At 35.1% G+C, this 20,556-nt stretch overlaps 1 protein-coding gene across 1 annotated transcript in view; it reads left to right on the forward strand.

The window, feature by feature from the left end:
- LOC107564919 (coiled-coil domain-containing protein 50) overlaps positions 1-15,581 on the forward strand; it is a 31,068-nt gene extending 15,487 nt beyond the window's left edge. Inside the window, exons 3-12 of the mRNA XM_016250089.1 lie at positions 4,905-5,034; positions 8,130-8,220; positions 8,469-8,565; positions 11,842-12,603; positions 12,891-13,015; positions 13,085-13,129; positions 13,216-13,320; positions 14,397-14,491; positions 14,565-14,668; positions 15,171-15,581. Of these exons, the coding sequence (XP_016105575.1) occupies positions 4,905-5,034; positions 8,130-8,220; positions 8,469-8,565; positions 11,842-12,603; positions 12,891-13,015; positions 13,085-13,129; positions 13,216-13,320; positions 14,397-14,491; positions 14,565-14,668; positions 15,171-15,190 (1,574 nt within the window). The 3' untranslated portion in view covers positions 15,191-15,581. The remainder of the gene's footprint in view (positions 1-4,904; positions 5,035-8,129; positions 8,221-8,468; positions 8,566-11,841; positions 12,604-12,890; positions 13,016-13,084; positions 13,130-13,215; positions 13,321-14,396; positions 14,492-14,564; positions 14,669-15,170) is intronic.
- Positions 15,582-20,556: the final 4,975 nt, after the last annotated feature.

The raw sequence follows: 20,556 nt of genomic DNA on the forward strand, positions 1-20,556 counted from the left end.
TTTTTTTTTTTAATTAATACTAATTTTTTTTAGTAATGTTTAGTTTGAACAATTTTAGATCTTCAGCTTATTTGTGTAGCCATGTCGGCATTTTAACAAGTTTTTTATTTTACTTTTCAGTTAAATAATTTTTAATGGTTTATAGAGTATTTAGTTTATAATAGTGCTGTCAAACGATTAATCGCGATTAATCACATCCAAAATAAGTTTTTGTTTACATAATATATGTGTGTGTAATGTGTATATTTATTAAGTGTATATATAAATACACGCACCTATATATTTAAGAAAAATGTTACGTTTATATATGAAATATATTTATATATGATAATTTACATGAATATAAATATATACATGTAAATATTTTCCGAATATAAATATATACATGTAAATATTTTCCAAATATATGCTGTATGTGTGTGTATTTATATATACATAATAAATATACACAGTACACACACATATATTATGTAAACAACTTTTATTTTGGATGAGATTTAATCGCGATTAATCGTTTGACAGCACTAGTTTATAATAATAACAGTATTTTTTAATTAGTTTGAATAATTTGAGATCTTCAACTTTAGTTGGCAAGGCAGAATTTTAAGGTTTCATAGTTTTTTTTTTCATTTTAGCTTTTTTAATCAACAAAAAACGATTTGTAATTGTTTTGTTTTTAGATTTAGTTAACAATAACGACACTGCAGTAGAGCTTTTTTATTAGTTTTTAGTAATATAATAAATTAATAATTAGTTTAAAGTCCCTCTGTGGTGAAAATCAAGTTTTTTTTAATGTTGTTTATTTGTCTATGTGGTGTTTTTAATATGCTTTTAGACAGACCATGTGCCAATCCATTTATCAACACCATTGCTGAGTATTTTCTCCTTAAAACTGTAGTTTCCCAAAGGCAGTCACAGAAACGCGGTTTGAAACAGCCTTTTTTTTGCTACGTCACAAAATTCAATAACCAATCGTGTCAAGGGATCCTATCCTTAGCATATCATTAACTGTGCTGCAAACGAACCAGCGCAAACAGATAATGTTACCTCACGAAGTTAGCCATCAGTCTCCTTGCTTACGTTGAGCATACCAGCTTATTTCTGGTTCAAACACATATGGCTTAATTAAACCAATATTTCCACTTGCTTGCCATTGCCATTGTATCGCGTTTACTGCAGTTCATTTAGTGGATCAGGAGGCGCTGTCTCATGACTGGCTGGTGTGTGATTGAGTGGAGGTGGGGCTAATTTGCATATTCATAGATCGGCGTATAGTAAATAAGGCAAGGGTTAAGAGTTGCATTCAAGCTATTTTAAGGCATGAGAAAAATTTCACAAGAAAAAACATTTAAATATGTAATTTTGATGATCAAAGATGAGTTTTAAAGGATAACATTTTTGACTACAGGGGGACTTTAATAATTTTAGATCTTCAATTTTAAAGGGGTCCTATTATGCTCTTTTACAAAGTCTTGATTTTGTTTTGGGGGTGTACTAGAACATGCTCTCATACTAGGTTGTTCGAAAAAACACATAATTTTTCACATATTTTACATTATTACAACACCTCTCTCCCCAGTCTGGCATGAATGGCTCAAATAGTTCCTGCATCAAATGAAGGCCCGCCTTCTGAAAATACAAAATGTGCTGTGGTTGGTTAGCTGGGCCAGTGTGTGTTGACATTGGTTAGCTGGGCCAGTGTGTGCTGTGATTGGCTCCACTCGGCGTCTGGTCGGGAAATGTCATGCCCCTTACCATAGCCGCCTGCGAGCTTCAGTGTAAATATTGCGTTAAAATCAAATCAATTTGAGCGCGATTTAAACCCGGATGATTGTAACCACTCTAAGTTCGTCTGCCTTGGGAAAGCTAGCGTGTCTCCGACATAGTGATAACACTTGTTGCCTTCTCTACTGCAGCTCAACCAGGTCTCGTCCCATTCGTCGATATTTGTGATATCACAAATCCTGGAAAATATGCGTTGTAGTCCAAACGAGTCGTTCGTTGTAGTTTTTGAAAAGTGATTTCTGTTAAATAAAATATTGTCATTTCTCCGATCACAAATGCAGAAATGGTTTTATGTAATTTCTCCGATCACAAATGCACAAATGGGTTTATGTTTACACGGCGCGATGCAACGCGTAAAAAGACTCGTTTATAATGGGTTTTCATGTTTTTTTAATCATCGCTCCGGCCTTACAGGGCATCATCACAGTATGGTGAGGGGCGTAACATTTCCATCACATGCTTGAGGTATTCGGCCAATCACAATGCACTGGATAGTTGGCCAATCACAGCCCACCTTGCTTTTCAGACCGATGAGCTTTGTAAAAATCGACACGTTTCAGAAAGGCGGGGCATAGAGGAGAAACAATAATGTACAGTATGTGGAAAATAATGTGTTTTTTGAAACTTAAATCGCATAAACACATTTCATTACACCAAATACACAAAATAATGTTCTTATTAGCAACATCATATGACCCCTTTAATTTAGTTGCCAAGGCAGCGTTTTTAATTTTCGTTTAGGTTTTCAGTTTAAGTTATTCATCTGATACATCTTATTTCAGTTTAGCTTTATTTCAGTTAATGAAGATGATTTTAATAGTTTTAGCTTTAGATTTAGTTAACAATAACAACACTGCAGAGCTTTTATATGACTGAACAAAGTAGCTTCTTTGACCATTGAATCAACAGGCCTGACCTTTCCTGCAAGTCAAAGAAACCGCTTGCGTGTCGCACATCAACTTTTAGTCGCATTGGCAGAGGCTGCTAAACCGTCTCAGCTGAAAGAATTTCAGTGAATGAAAGCCAGAGAATGCCTCGTTCTCTTTTATTTAACGTTCAAAATGGCTCCTTGTAAAAAATGTTGCTAGCTTGACAGACATCAGGTATATCCATCACATAAATGTTTCAGTTTAAAGCTTTTCTTTCATTCTGGTGCTCTTTCTTAAAAATAGCATGCGCTCGCAGCCACAGGATCAATAAAAGTGTTCAGACTTCGGGAAGATGATGCACTGTGTCGGCTAGAATTGCGTCAGTGTCTACGATTTACAGCCTTGTCGACGTAGCACAGCCTTGAACTGGCAACCGGTTTGATGCCATTTCAGAACATGTGCTCTCAGCTACGTGTATATCAATATATGATATGCAATGACATTATATATGATCTAACATGGCCACTGAATTGTCAGGTTTTTTCAGTTGTCAATCACAGTAATTTTACTAATTTTACAAAAAAAAAAATTTGAATAATTTTATTATTATTATTATTATTTATTTTGCTTTGGTAGTTTTCACTGAATTGTAATATAGTTTAATAATAATAGTAGTTATGGATATAAAATATATTACATAAATTTATTATATATATATATATATATATATATATATATATATATATATATACAATATTTTTTTCCTAAACTATTAAAATGTTAACTATTTCAGCGATTTATTATTCAGTGGTTTATTTATTCATGTAATGAGTTTTCTGAAAACAAAGTTATTTATTGTTCTTATTTAAAATTAATTATTATTAGCATTTTTTTTGCATTGGTAGTTTTCACTGAATTTTTTATTGAACAATTTATTATTCAGTGATTTATTTATGCTTGTAATGAGTTTTATGAAAAATCAATGTAAATGTCAGTCTTGTGTGAATGTTTTACAGCACTAATAATTGTTAATAGTAATAAGTAAACGGTTGACTTTTGCTTTGGTAGTTTTCACTGAATTGTAATATAGTTTAATAATAATAGTAGTTATGGATATAAAATATATTACATAAATTTATTATATATATATATATATATATATATATATATATATATATATATATATATATATACAGTATCTCACAGAAGTACAGAAGTCTCTCACATTTTTGTAAATATTTTATTATATCTTTTCTATATATATGCAATATTTTTTTCCTAAACTATTAAAATGTTAACTATTTCAGCTATTTATTATTCAGTGGTTTATTTATTCATGTAATGAGTTTTCTGAAAAAAAAGTTATTTATTGTTCTTATTTAAAATTAATTATTATTAGCATTTTTTTTGCATTGGTAGTTTTCACTGAATTTTTTATTGAACAATTTATTATTCAGTGATTTATTTATGCTTGTAATGAGTTTTATGAAAAATCAATGTAAATGTCAGTCTTGTGTGAATGTTTTACAGCACTAATAATTGTTAATAGTAATAAGTAAACGGTTGACTGAATAATTAATAACTTGCTGATTTAGTTTTGACAATTTTGTTTAGTCAATAATAATAATGATTATAGCAGTATTGTCATCAATAATAATTATTATTATTATATTGTATGTTTTGTAGTCATCTAAAATAATAAGAACAATACTTAAAATATAACAAATACCACTACTATTCATCCTACTACTAATAATAATAAAAAATAATAATTATAACATCAACAACAACAATAAAAATTGGTGTTCATGTCAGTTTTGCGTGAATGTTTTAAAGCACTTATAATTATTCATATGAATAAGTAAATTTAATGAATACTAAATTTCTGAATTAGTTTTGACTTAATATTCTGTTTAGTCAATAATGATGATGATGATGATAACAAAAATAAAAAAATATATTATTATTAGTAGTAGTAGAAGTATTGTTTAATTTAAGTATTATTATGAAATACACAGTATTTAATTTCAAAACTAATTCAATATTATTCAGTAAATTGTTTATTTTATATATTTAATTATATTTTCTTACAAATCTGTGTAAATATCAAAAATGCTTTTGCTCAACCAGTCATGTGCTTCAGAAACACAGCACAGGCTATTTGGGATATCTTTTGTTGAATTTGTTTGTATTAGACATGCTTCGAAGTGAACGTCTAAACGTCGGGTTTCTCTTCCTTTCCTCTTCCAGTCGAGAGCCACCTGGCATCCAACGTCCACAAGAGCCGCCTGGTGCAGCAGGACCTGCAGGTGGCCAAACGTCTGCAGGAGGAAGAGGACAAGCGGGCCAAAGCCGAGAGCAAGAGACAGCATCGCCACATGTGAGTCGCCTGAAATCCTCACCTCAAGACATCAGATAGATGCCGATCATCTAGAAATCAAACTGTACTCTTCCTGTTTGGAAAGGAAGGCCGTTCTTTTCTCAAATCTTCCCAAACTCTTAGCAGTATCAGACGCTGCAGAGCCCGATGGGAAATCCTGCTTGTTTTGCCATCTGTTGAGATAAGAGCTGTTGTAAGAGTGTGTACTTGCGTTATCAGTCCTTGATAACTGCTGTTGTCCCTCAGATGTTGACATTGGGTAAAGCTGAGTCTCTGCTTCACATACAGAAACATAATAATATGTGAGTTTAGTTTGACTCTGGCTCTGATTAGAGCTTGTGTCTGGCCTTGTGTCGTCTCGTAGTGCACTGTGGCAGTAAAAAGTTTTGACTTCTGCTCATGCCACATGCGGATAAAGCGTTCCTTCCTGCTGGGCGACGTCTCAAGGTCTCTGAGCTGATGCTATCATCAGAGTTTGAGCGGGGCAGAGCGAGAGAGCCGTGAGCCTGAGGGGAGACTGCAGTTAGTGTGCAGGAGAAGATACTGTTATGGATTTGAAGTCAGTTTAATACAAGTATTTTGGGATTATTTTTAAAGAAATGAATAGTAATGCTAACCAATGTTAAGCAGCACAACTATTTTCAGCATATTAGACTGATATCATGTGACACTGAAGAATGGAGTAATGATGCTGAAAATTCAGGTTTACATCACAGGAATACATTTCATTTTAGGAATAGGAAGCAGTTATTTTAAATTCCAATAATATTTTACAATATTGCTGTTTTTACTGTATTTTTTGAGCAAAAAAATAAATGCAGCCTTGGTGATCAAAACACTTCTTTTAAAAATGGTCTTATTGTTGTCTCCTATGCTACTTGACTGAGAAGCTTGTTGCCTAAACATGTCTTTAAGTCAAACTAATTACATTAGCTAGTTTGTAATGGGATTGCTTTACTAATTACTCTGTCTGAATGGTAATTGCATTACTAATTACTGGTGAATTAATCTCCCAATCCTGTGTAAAGAACATAAGAAATATAAGATAGACACCAGATTGTCCTTTCAGTTCTTTATTTAAGATCAATTATATTTGAACAGTTTATAACAAAGACATTTTTTTCTTCTGTCTTTGTAGAGCTGCTGCATTATAATCATAATTATAATTTTTTTTAATTATTAGTTGTAGAGCCCGACTGATATATCGTTTAGCCGAAATGAGCCTGTCGCCGATATATCGGTATCGGCGAATATGCCGCCGATATGAATTTTTTTTTTTACAGAACATATAACGCAGATAAAATGCTTGAAATGGTGTAATTACTTAGTTTGTCCAGCAGAGCGTGCTCCATTGTTTGCTACTGGCTACCTGGATGAAACGCTTTAAAGCTCAAGTCTATGGAAAACCATTGAAACTTTGAATGGCCATATCTCCTTTAAAGGCGTGGCGAATCCGTACCAATTGCGGGGATCCCTTCAGCTCGAGGAACCCTCTCGAACGTGAATCGAGTGTACGTCTCGAGACCCTCTTTCGAATGAGACCACCCCCGCGTTGATAGCCCCCGTGGTTCGGGAGTTACGGGTGGTTAAATTCGCAGTCCGGCGATCAAGCGATCCCGGGGGGCTACCAACGCGCGGAGGGTGGCATTCGAGAGGGTTCCTCGAGCTGAAGGGATCCCCCGAATTTGGTGGAGATCCGCCGGCGCGTTCGCGAGATAGTGACACCAGCCAACATTTTCACTTCAGTAAGGAGGTCTTTTGTTCAGGCAGCAGCATTCAAGTATTGTCTTATTCGACCGTAAGTTCCCTGCAAAGTGGACTTCACATGAAATTCCGCCATGATTCCAGTTCCAAGGGAACATACACGTTACATTCAAAGGGCATTAAAGTGCACGAGACGTGAATTTATATTGTATTTATTTACAGAGGTATATTGTCTCACTTCACACTTCTCTAGTAAGTTTCGTCTGTGTGTGAAGACAGTAGTGCAAATCCGTGAATGAATGTTCTGAAGTGAAGTGGAATTGAAATGAATTAAACTTGAATAAACTTTAAACGTTACTGTTCAGTGCACTGATGTCAGACTCATATTGGATAAAGTGTATTGTTAAATTGTTAAATGCCCTGCCTCCATTACGTATCTCTGTCACATCATTATAAGTGTTTGATCACCACATTTGAGTGATCATTGCAAAAAATGTGTTTATGTATATACTGTATTCTATATAGGCCTATAGTACCAGTCAAATGTTTGGACACCCGGATGGGGAAAGTGTCCAAACTTATGACTGGTACTGTACTATAATATACACAAAGAATATCGGCCGATATATTGATATCGGTCTTTTTTTACTCCCTAATATCGGTATAGTATCGGCCCCCAAAAACCCATATTGGTCGGGCTCTAATTAGTTGTAGTAGGAGGAGTATTAGTATTTTATTTGTATTTATTTAAATGAATTGTCAATATATTGCTAGTTAATAATAAAATGGTATAATAAAAATACAATTCATGTTCTGCCCCATGCTATATTTACAAAACCTGTTATTAACTAAAAACGATTTAATATCTAATTGAAATAAACCTGAAATATAAATATTAAATGCAACCTAAACTCTTTAATCCAAAAAAATAGAAATGCAACCAACTGAAATAGTTTAAGTACTAAAATTACTAAAAACTAAAATAAAGCTAAATATACATACAAAACTTAAACTTGCCAAAAGCACAAAACAATCACTAAAACGAACTAAACAAATTTAAATGAACTGAAAGTATAAAAAATATTCTGCAAGTATATAAAAAAAAAGAATATTATTATACATATTAATAAATAAAATACTACAAAATACCACTGGGTTTTGTATGAGTCCAACTACCTAAGGCACTTAAAACATAAATCACATTTTTTTTTAAATGACAATTTGCACAAATTTATGATCACAGCCCTAGATAAGTTACTCTGTAACCCATTTAACCAAATACTGCAGTCAGTCTTCCAAGAACACCATCTCACAGGAAGTGAAAGCCATGGTGGCTGATGCGAGAACTCGGTGTGTAAACTCAAGTGTTTTCTTTCCCTCTGTCTTGCCAGGGAACGCATCGACAATGAAATGGCTCAGGAGATTCAAGAACAACTGGTCCGGCAGGCTGAACAACAGAGGCATCAGGAGGAGAAAGATGAGGTGAGAGCCATTCACAGCATTCACACACTCACTTTGGGTCGGTCGGCGGTGCGGCTGCGGTTTAGCCACGCCCACAGCAGTCACATGACATCCTTGTGTTTGTAACACTTGAGAACGCATACTCGCATTCTCTGCGAGTTGGTCATAAGAAAAGCATAGATGTATCCACACCCATGACTGTTACAGCATTGCAGTGCTTGTTTCCTCCACTCATTCTTCTGAATACATGTTTGTATGCGTTCAACTAGGCCATTGCCCGGAAGCTGCAGGAGCGAGAGATGAAAGAGGAGAGAAAACGGCAAAAGCAGATGGAAGGAAACCTCGAGGAGTACTACGATGATAAAGGTGTGTTGACGCCCTCTGGTGGATGAAGCTGGAAAAAAAAGACGAAAGCACAGAACAGAATCACTAATTAAAAATGAAAATAAAAAAAATTTAAGGGTTAGTTCACCCAAAAATGTTCCAAACCCGTAAGACCGCCAAAAAAAAAGACGAAAGCACAGAACAGAATCACTAATTAAAAATGAAAATAAAAAAAATGTAAGGGTTAGTTCACCCAAAAATGTTCCAAACCCGTAAGACCGCCATTCATCTTCGGAACACAAATTTGGAACACAAAGCTGAGAGCTCTCTGACCCTCCCATAGACAGCAATGTAATTACCACGATCAAGGTCCAGAAATGTAGCAAGTACATCAGTCAGAGAGCTCTCAGTTTTTATTAAAAATATCTTCATTTGCGTTCCCGAAGATGAACGAAGGTCTTACGAGTTTGGAACGACATGAGGGTGAGTAATTAATGACAGAAGTTTCATTTTTGGGTGAACTATCCCTTTAAAGCTAATTGAAGTATTAATGAAAATTATAGTAGTATATAAATAATCGTAAAAGAGCTCAAATTCTGGGTGAATTAATTGCGGCTTCTGGTTACTGAATTACTAACTGAAAGTTTGCGTTTAAGTACTCGAATTACTAAAACTGAAGTTAAAAAAATACATTTAAGTTAAAAAGACATTAAAATGGCAAAGACATGGCAAAACATGCAACAAAAAAATCACAGAACGTTTTACTAAAATTGAAATATAAAAAAATAATTCAAAATATTAATAAAAATTGTTGTATATAAATGATAATAAAATAACTGAATAGACACTCATATATATATATATATATATATATATATATACACACACACACGCTTACAGGATGCATACAATGTATTCAGTGTTGTCATTTGATAAAATGCAATTTAAACTTATTTAATAAACAGAAATTCAACTTACTGAAATAAAGTACTAAAATTATATATATCCTATACTATATATAAACTCTAACTGCATGTAGATGGATAGATAATTTTCTTAATGGTTACAAAAACAAATAATTGGTTAATTAGGTGTAGTTTTGTACTGAATTTTTAGCATTTTAATATTTTGTAGCATACATAAATATAACAGTGTATGTTATAAAATGATCAAATCTAAAAATGCTAACATTAAATCATACATAGTTATGACTACTTATGAGAGTCAGCCAATAATGGTTATGACATTCCTGTGCAAATTTTGCCATACATTGCGCTGTCCTGTTTTAACACTTTCAGAGGTACTTGCCATAGGAAGCGATTACAGTAATTAGCACACATTTCATGCATTTCACGCCCCGAACACTCCAGACACTTCTATCTGTTTATTGTGAAGTTAAACAACATGTCAGCTAACTTGACCGCATGTTAGTATGCAACTTAAGTTTGTTTAGTAAACATTAGGTAACTCTGGGAAGGATCTAAAATAGCACCAGCAGACCATCTTGCATTCGTAATGGGTTACCATTTAACAACAAATGCTACAAAACTGGACATGCAAGTTTTTCATGTCAACACGGCATTTGTTAACTCCACCCGCCCTGCATGGCTGCCCTTGCGTGCCACAGTTTACATTCGAACTGTTTGCTTTCACATGTTATGTAATCATTCTCTCATGCCATCATTTGAATGCGTTTAGGGTCTGCTGCTGGTTAGCCGGTATCGTACCCATAGGGTCTGTTTGCCTCATTAAACACGCTCAAATCTCTCATTCATGGGTGTTTAATGAATAGTTTGTTTCAATGAAACCCTCGAACCCTAAAGACTGAAATGTAATGCATTGCTTCATGTTGTAAGGATGCTGCCATGATAAGCAGAGATTAGCACTCTCCTACAGGGCAAAACATAAAAGATTCAGCACCTCAGGGAGTATCTTTAGCTTTTTCTCTACCTCTCGAACCGTGACCGCATAGCTGGGCTCCGTTCTCACGCCAGGATGCAAACAAATAGGCCTAGGCTGCGCTTATGCAGGGATATGTTGGGGAGGAGATCAGACATGTTTATCTGAATCCTTGATGCATGAATCTGTGATAAAGAAATAATTGTAGGAGGGTTAACAAATGCGAAAGGCTTGGTTTAATGGCATAAATGTGGAAGAAAATGCACATGAGCCTATTTATAAACGCCTACCATGTGCACTAATTTGATTTTAGAAATAGGATTAAAGCATTAAGACTGAGAAATCTGTGAAGAATTTTGTATATTTTGCTGCAGAGAAACACTGGTTTGCAGCCAACTGTTTGAAATTGCATAACCTTTTTTTGTTTGTTTGATTGCTTGTTTTGTTTTATTTTGGTTTTGTAAAATAACATTCTCAGTCCCAACCCACATATTACTCCTTATTAAACGTTCTGAATCAGGAAAATGCAGACTTTTCTAATGTGCTAAACTGAAGTTGCTGTAAACAGGATTCAAAATTAACACTCAGCCACATGCACTTTCCAGTCACTTCCATTTGTAATTTTTACACATTATAATACAATAGATTTTTAGACATTGCTTTTTTTTAAACAATACATTAAGTATATCATTATTATTATTATCATTGTTGTTGTTATTCTCTCCACCAAAACTCTGTGTGTTGAGACGCATGCAATTAATTGAAATCACAACAGGATATTCGGTTTTTGGCTGTGTTTACACTGGCACAATAAACAAATCAGATTTTTTGATTGCATCTAACCCAGATCGGTATTCGTTGCACACGTGTAAACACACAAATCCGCACAAGATCCAGTTGTTTCACATCCGATCTGGGCCACTTCTGAATGTGGATTTTAATCGGATACATATCCGATATCTCGTCACCCGACCTATGTCTAAACTCACATCCGATTCCTTTCAAAACTCCCAATGCGACGCCCATAAAGACTGCATTGTATGCGCTTGCGTTTTATTGCGATTTAAATTTATATAGGTAACAATTTGCAAATCCCCCCCCCCCACTCAAAATACATTTTAAATAAATTATTAATTACTACTTTTGTTAAAAATTAGATAAATACAGTTTAAAAGCCTTAAATATACAAGTTAAATGTTCTCCAATCACTTGACCTTGGCATGCATGGCATTAGTTAATTTTGGACCCTGGCTGTAACTTTTTCATTTGAATGGCTTGGTACTAATTGTCAACAATAGCCTTATTTACCATTTTACTTCCTGCATCATCCACAGTGAACTAACCCTTTTGTACTAACCCGGACAATTTCCCTCCTTGTTCTTGCACTCCACCTTTTGCCTCACACTCGCTTTCACCCAGCCTCCCGATCTCCACCGGACCCGCGAGAGCCAAAACCTCCTTCTGCTTCTCCAGGTTACAGAAAAGAGAAGAATTACGACTACAATGCCCCGTACAACTCTGCTGAGCCTGACAGAAAAAGATATCCCAATAGCCGTAGTCGATATCCGGAATATGAGCCCGTTGAGTTCAGCCGATCTAGGCATCCGGAGAGTCCGAGCAAGGGAAGGATCCTCGAGTACTACTCACCTGAGCAACGACCGAAAGAGAGAAACAAACCTCTCGATCTTGATCATGCAGAACCACGTAGAAGGAAGAAGCAAGATCAATGGGACGACCTGGAGCCAGTGGTATCTCCAAGGGATTACTCTGCTGGCTGGGACAAGGAGAGGATCAGGGATCAAGAACGAGAATGGGATGGACGGAGAGCCAAGGAAAGGTTGAGAGATCGCAACCGGACAAGAAGTCAAGATCGACTGTTTAGCGGTGTTGACAGGGGCAGGATTGTAGACCGGGAGATGGACCAAAATGGACACGGTAGCAGAGAGAGGCAAAGAGAACAAGGCAGAGATGGGAACAGGGGGAGGCACAGAAGCATGGAGCGAGGACTGGACGGTTACGGTCTCGCCCCAACTAGAAGATGCTCAGAAGAAAGCCTGGAGTGGGAGGATCATAAGAACAGGCCGAGGCTCCCGTCAGGTCCTAATGAGGTGTTTGAGGAGCCTGTTCTCCGAGGTCCCTCAAACGAGGGCCGGTGCCCTGGTCATTCTCCCAGAGAGAGAGGTATAGCCCGAGGTCCATGTGTTTGAGTCAACCTGCTTGGAATTTGCAGTGCCATCTGGTGGTGGGAGTGCTGTCAAGATTTCCTTTTTCCTGTGCATTGGTGATTTGGGTTTCTTGTCTATTTTGGACTCTCTAAAATAATTTCTGGGGAACCTTGTGCACTAAATCTGGTCCTTTCTGATCATTCCTTTCTTAGTCCCAAACCAAAAATGGTTGCTTGGGTTCTGCATGAATAGTTTGCGTGTTGTTTTTTAATGTGGATTAACTTCCTCTGATGCCCCCTGCAGGTCGGAAGCCGCGTGGAGAATATGGCATGGAGGAGGCAACGCATGGCTTGGCCCACTTAGACCTACAAGACCAGGAGCTCATAGACTTGGAGGTGGCACGCAAGCTACAGGATGAAGAAATAAAGGTACCTTGAAGTCTCGCTGGTTGTAATTAATTGGTGACTTGTAATCCACAAAATGTCTTTTTTTTACAGGCGAGTCAGTTGGACAGACGAGCCGCTCAAGTTGCTCAAGATGAGGTACGGTATGGTTAGTTGTTTTTGTGCACTGTCAGGGGTGTCGCTCATCTTGTTTGTTTTACGATTTGTTTTGTGACAATTTTAAGGAATTAGCACGACGGCTAATAGAGGAAGAGAAAAGGGAAATTAAGAGATCGAGAGATAAGGAGAAACAAGTGATGGAGAGACGACGGCCTGAGGTGGAATATAAGGTAAGCAACATCCATTCCAACTAAGCGTAGTTCTAGTCTTGAATGCTGGTCGGTCAATAGAGTGATCCATCCTCCCTTTAAAACCTTATTTTTGGAGATTGATAAATATTTACGTGTACATAAACCTGTATATATATATATATATATATATGTGTGTGTGTATTAATAATGTATATTATTTGTTAGTTTATATGTATTTAACTATGTTTATGAAATGATAAAATACAAAATAGATAAATACAAATTAGTGCTTAATCTCTCTTTTTTTTTTTTAAAGTTACATTTTGTGTGGATTCTTTGCAAATAATGAGTGAAAATTAGTGTGGAACCTTTAGAAAATGTTTGCTTGGCTTTGTTTTTTTTTCCTCATTTGTTTTTTTTGTTGTTGTTTTTTTGCATTGCATTTCTTTGCTTTTTATTCGTTGTTTTGCTTTTGTTTTGCCATTTAACCAAGTCTGTTACTACAAGAAAATACAGTTTAAATACAGTTAAATAAAACTGTCTGAACACAGTTTTAAAACATTTGTTTGTTTTAGCAATTATTTATTTAACAAAAAAATAACAGAAATAATGGATAATAAATATTAAAATAATAAATATGAATAAATACATTCTATTTACTCTACTACTATATACTATAAACTAAGTTCTATATAAATGAATAAATTATATATAATACATTTAAATGTTAGTATAGATATATTTTATGGTTATATTAATAGTAATATAATTATTTGGTAATTTATGGTTATATTTAGGTTAGTAATTTATGGTTATATTAATAGTTTTATATATATATATATATATATATATATATATTAAAAGTAATTTAGATTTTGAAATTATGGTAGCAAGAAAATTGCTACAGTGTCAGTGAAATTTTAATGGAACTATTAATGTAATTTTAATGTAGTGGCCATTGAAATTCATGTATTCGATATGACATGTTCAAGCAGGTTAAATGGACAATATATTACCTGCTAATGCTGTTAAAACCCACATTATTCCATGTATTCTTGGTGACGTTGACCTTGTCGACATTACTGACACACTCTCTTCGCTTCTGTCACGGTTAGCCAGTGCAAGAAGAAGTAGTACGACCACGAGCGCGAGAAGAGCCGCACATCAGAGAGGACGAGTACCAGAGAGCACGCAACCACAAACCCACCAGGTACCACATCTCAACTCATTAACACACTTACGCTGTCAGAAGTCCTGCTGGAGCCTCATGTTCTTCTCTCCAGGCCGCCTCCTCCTACACAGCACTACGAGAACGTGAACCCGAGCTACGCATTTGCGGACCCGTACTCCCCTCGCCCTCCATCAAGACCAGAGGCGGCGTACAAAGGTTCACATTGCACTAATGAGATATCATGCTTTAAAGGTGCTGTATGTAGGATTGATACCGAGTGGTTGAACTAGGTATTGCAGTCCAAATTCAAAATATTGGAGGGGTTTTTTTTCACCCGGCCCCTCCTCCTCAGACTTGACGCACACGCAGGTTGCCAGATTGACGGCACCAATGGGAACGAGCGCACTTGACGATGAATGAAATGAAATACGCTGTGTTTTCCGCCAACTGGCAACCCGGGGTCCCTAAATACAATTGGGTGCGGGTTTCACAAACCAAAACAGAGACCGACATTCCGGCCCGGAACGCACATTTTCAAAGGAGAATAACTGACTGTAGCATTGTTTTTCAGATAAACAAGTATGTTAACTTAGCATGTTTCTTAAATATCTGCAAACATATTATGGTATTTTTATGCTTCAGTAGAGTCAAAAACGTACATACAGCACCTTTAAATTTGAATAACTTTTTAAATGTGGCCGTCTGTATCTCCTTTTAGGTGCCTACTACAGACAGTGACCACATAAGCCTCCACTGCTGTCCAATCATGAGTCCGTTCGGCCCTTTATTTTGCGAATCAGTTGAGAAGTGATTCAGAAATACTTTGAGGCTTTCGGCAGAAGCTACTGACACTTTATTTTATTTTTCCCTCTTGGGTTCATCGCATCAGATGAGCCGACGTCGTCTCTTCGTGTTGTGAAAGAGTCTTTTACCCTGGAGCTACGAACTACTGGGCGACAGGGACAGTTCCTGTTTGCTTCTCATGTTCTTGTCTTATTGTGGATGACTGGACAGGAAGGGATCTACTGCACAGCTCTCTCAAATATCCCTTTTCTCTTGGCGTCTATAATGAAGCTTCGTCTTGATTCCATGTGGAGTTCAGGATACAGCGGTTTTCCACTTTTTCGTTGGTTTTATTTATTAACGAAAACATGCTTGAATTTATATACAGCACACTTTTGTGCTATATATATTTATTGATTTATTTTGAGAGGATATATTGCTTTATTTTATTTTTTGATTTGTGTTTTAAAACGCTGATTGTTTTACCCTTTCCCCAATCGATCTGAAGAGACTGTTAGCTTAAACCAGGAGCGATCCAATTTCTGGAGATGCAAAATTCTACATATCTCAACGTCTTAAGAAGCAGGTATCAAGGTGAGGTTGTCAGCGCTTCTTCATTTTGCATTCATATCATTCATGACTCTTTACTCACACTGCGGGCTCATGTACAGCTAGGGTTCGAGACGCTCAGCCTTCGGGTGCCTTTGTTTTTGTGATATTTCCCCCTTCACCTGCAGTGTCCGTGGCGATTCTCTCATCTTCTTCGTAGATGGACCTACAGTAGTAATATGCTCCAGTGTTCAAGTGCATGCTGGCTGAATGTGAACTCTATGGGGTCTATATGAATCTTGTCCAAAAAATGGCCACAAACCCATCTGTTCATTTTTTACATATTTTTTGGGTTTTATTTATAATTCAATACAAATCCAAAATACTAGTTTTAAGGCATGTAGTAGCATTGCTGTTGGCACAGACGTAAACAGTTTTCTCGCTTGCTGCATCATATGCAATTCATGCTAATATATCAAGTGTTCAGATTTGCAGTGCTTTGCATTTGGTGGCAAACTTACTTTAAGCAGGGACATAAAAACTGACCAGCAAACAGATCAAAGCAGCAAACAAGTGACTATGGCGTTTATCTGGCACTTTCTATGAATGGAGTACAAAATATGGCTTGAAACTCTTGGGGAGAAACGTTTTTTTTTTTACTTATTGCTTTTAGAACTTGTCTAAATCAATTTAAAAACCTCATTTGTCAAAATTAAGCAATTGTTTATTTCTTACAGAGAGCATAAAATAAACTGATTAATTTTTTTTTTTAAATGTCTAAACTAAAAATATACAAAAACTCATTTGGTTGGAGTTTGCTAATTTGGGACAAATTAAGCAAAAATTATCAAAAATAAGTGTGCAACCTTCACAAAAGTTGTTTTGCTTTGCTTTCTGTTTTCCACTGCATTTGTTTGTTTGTTTTGCATTGCTTTTTTGATTTGTTTGTTTTCTGTTTTCCACTGCATTTGTTTGTTTGTTTTGCATTGCTTTTTTGATTTTTGTTTGTTTTCGGTTTTCCACTGCATTTGTTTGTTTTCTTTTTTGCATTGCTGCTCTTTGCTTTTTGTTTGTTTTCTGTTTTCCACTGCATTTGTTTGTTTGTTTTGCATTGCTTTTTTTATTTTTGTTTGTTTTCTGTTTTCCACTGCATTTGTTTGTTTGTTGCATTGCTTTTCTTTGATTTTTGTTTGTTTTCTGTTTTCCACTGCATTTGTTTGTTTTCTTTTTTGCATTGCTGCTCTTTGCTTTTTGTTTGTTTTCTGTTTTCCACTGCATTTCTTTTTTTTGCATTGCTCTTCTTTGCTTTTTGTTTGTTCTATTGCTTTGGTTTGTATAGTTTGTTTTGCAGTTTAAGCAAATCGGTCACCATAATTTTGGTCTTTTACATTGTGTAAATACAATGTAAAAACAATGTGTGGGTGTTTTTTTGGCAATTGTTTTTCTAGCAAAAAAAACAAAATTAAAAAAAAAAAAAAAAGTATAGACAAACTGTTGCACATTTTGCCTAAATTAATTTATAATTCGGTTAGAGCTCACTAGTTGGGGACCAAAAACCAATAGTTTTTTTTAGTAATTAAAATAGGTTTAACAGTTATGATGCTTTTGTGTGATATCATAAAATCATTTGATGTTTTTAATACAAGCTATAAAATAATTTATTGAGCTTATCTAATAGTTTACTCCCAAGAACATTTTTTGTTTTTTTTCCTATTTGTTTGAAAAAGACCAATTTGTACCCTGTTTATGGAAAGTGCCACATGCTCATCACTCTATCAGGGCTTTCCCCCCCCCCCCCTTACTGATCAGTCATCGCTTACATTCCATATTCCTGTCAAAATGCGTTTTAAAGGAATTAAATTCCGCTTGGCTTTTGGGAATGAGAATATGATTGTGTGGGCTACATGTAGCATAACTGTTGCACATTTTGCCTAAATTAATTTATAATTCGGTTAGAGCTCACTAGTTGGGGACCAAAAACCAATAGTTTTTTTTAGTAATTAAAATAGGTTTAACAGTATTATGATGCTTTTGTGTGATATCATAAAATCATTTGATGTTTTTAATACAAGCTATAAAATAATTTATTGAGCTTATCTAATAGTTTACTCCCAAGAACATTTTTTGTTTTTTTTTCTATTTGTTTGAAAAAGACCAATTTGTACCCCGTTTATGGAAAGTGCCACATGCTCATCACTCTATCAGGGCTTTTTTTCCCCCCCCCTTACTGACCAGTCATCGCTTACATTCCATATTCCTGTCAAAATGCGTTTTAAAGGAATTAAATTCCGCTTGGCTTTTGGGAATGAGAATATGATTGTGTGGGCTACATGTAGCATCCTGTACAGATACAACTAAAGACAGCAGCTACTTTTTGTATCGCATTAGTGCCTCTATAAGACCAGTGTTCGATCGCTAGTGCGGAACGCTCCCATTTTTTGCTCTCGAGAATGACAATATGCTAGTGTCGGTGCATTCCAATGAAAGGCATGGCCTGAGATGCATCCAATAAACTTGTCGGGAAAATATCTTCTGTTGCCATGCTGCTATGCTTAAAAGGTGATTTTAAGAACATTTTCTTGTGGAATTGTATTACTGGATCCGTTTTGAATCACTTTGTGTTTTAGTGATGAATGTGCATATATATCTCTTTCAGTGCTGTGTCAATCTAGCGCATATCACGGTGCGCTGCAGTATTTGAAAACATAATTGTACTTTACAATTCTGATACTAACTGGCTGGATGGGTTTTGTGCCAAATGTCATTCAACATTCAGGGATTTTAAAAAAGTATTGCTGTAAAACCGATGGTCATGTGATTTGAGGGACAAACAACTGGTTTACAAATGTTTTACTTGAGGCTGTACACAAACAAACTGAACTTTTAGCACCTGATATGCCATTGTATATGTATGTGTGTGTGACGGAGCGACAGAAACAAGCATTTTTGACTCAACATAAGATGACGACGTCCATGCCAGTTTGTTTTACAATCAGCTGCTGCTGGAAAGGTTTTGTGACCGGCGAAAGTGTTTGTATCTTGCACATTCTCATAGCTTCCACTGGCCAACTGTAAATACCAAATAAATGACTTTTAAAGGGTATGTTTGTGTCAGTGGAGTGTGTTTGTAATCCAGTGTATCGGATTTAAACAACAACCCACTGGTCAGAACCTGACAGAAGGTCTTGTATGTCTATTCGGCAAGTTTTTTTTTTCTTTATTTAGGCTCAATATTGTGCCTTAATGTATATAATATTGGTAAATATTGTAGTATAATATAGTGTTGGGGGTAACGCATTACAAGTAACGCAAGTTATGTAATCGGATTATTTTTTTTCAAGTAACTAGTAAAGTAACGCATTTTAATTTACAAGAGAATATCAGAGTTACTTTTTCAAATAAGTAACGCAAGTTACTTTTTTTTTTTTTTCCAATTTATTGATTGACAGCTCTCCTGTCCCCATGTTGAGAGAAATCAGATGATGTTACTGTAGATCTAAAATAAATATGCATTAATTAATCTCTCACACAAAAAAACAGATTCAGTATTCCTCAAAATGAATAAAAATAATGCAACTCATATGATGCAAACCTGCAATTAAATGTTAAACAAATATACTTTATGTATTTAATAATGTCTTTAAGAAACCAAAATGTCTTTGCTTCTGACCTTCGATGATCCAGTTCAACCGTACTAATAAGCAAAAATTACTCTAGACAAACATTTGTCTATTTTTTATTTTATTGCTGAAGTGTGTTGAAATGTCATCTTCTGCATTCTACTGTACGGACGTACATTTACTTTCCCTTCAGCCTGAGGCTGATTCATTTCACTTTTGGTGTGAAAAGGCTTTTATATTTGCCAAAAATATAACTTATTTTAAAAACAAACAAGCAAGCCCTGTCCAGATTTGAAAAGTAACGCAAAAGTAACGTAACGCATTACTTTCCATAAAAAGTAACGTAATTAGTTACTTTATGGAGTAATGCAATATTGTAATACATTACTTTTAAAAGTAACTTTCCCCAACACTGATTATATATATATATATATATATATATATATATATAAAAAAGGATCAGTAAAAAGTGTAACCTTCAGAAAAATTTGTTTTGTATTGCATTTATTTGCTTTTGGTTAATTTTGCTTAGGTTTTTTTTTTTTTTTTGCCCTTTAAGCAAACCTGTCACAACAACGCATAACTTCTAAATACAATTTAAAAATTATTAGTCTGATTTCAGTTTTTTTTTTTAGCAATTGTTTATTTATTTCTTACAGAAAACATTAAATAAACTACTTATTAATGTGAATAAATAAAATGGATGAAAAAAAAAAAAAGTTGCAAATTGTGCCTAAATTAATAATTTGGCTGGAGCTAGCAGGTTTGGGACCATATTTCTTTATTGTATTATTCATTTATTCAAAAAGGGTCAGTGAAATGAAGCGAGTAACCTTATGATCGCAAACATTTAAAGGCTTAAATTCTTCCAAGGCATAGAAGTCGTATGCTTACGTTTTAAGACTTATTTTAAAATAAATTTTAAAAAAGGTAATGTTTTTTTCCACTTTCATTTTACTGTCATGTGACAGAACAGGAAATGATATCACAGAGGCAACCCTGACAGACCTCCTTGCTCAAGTTTGTAAATATTTTTATTAAAATAATGGTCATGCACTTATTTGTTATTCATGGTCACGGTGTAACGGTGGTTACAACACTTTCTGTCATTAGCCTAAATTAAAATCATTATGAAAAACAGTTTTTAAAACA

This window comes from Sinocyclocheilus grahami, unplaced genomic scaffold (genome assembly GCF_001515645.1).
Source record: "Sinocyclocheilus grahami isolate Dianchi unplaced genomic scaffold, SAMN03320097.WGS_v1.1 scaffold971.1, whole genome shotgun sequence".
NCBI lineage: Eukaryota > Metazoa > Chordata > Actinopteri > Cypriniformes > Cyprinidae > Sinocyclocheilus > Sinocyclocheilus grahami.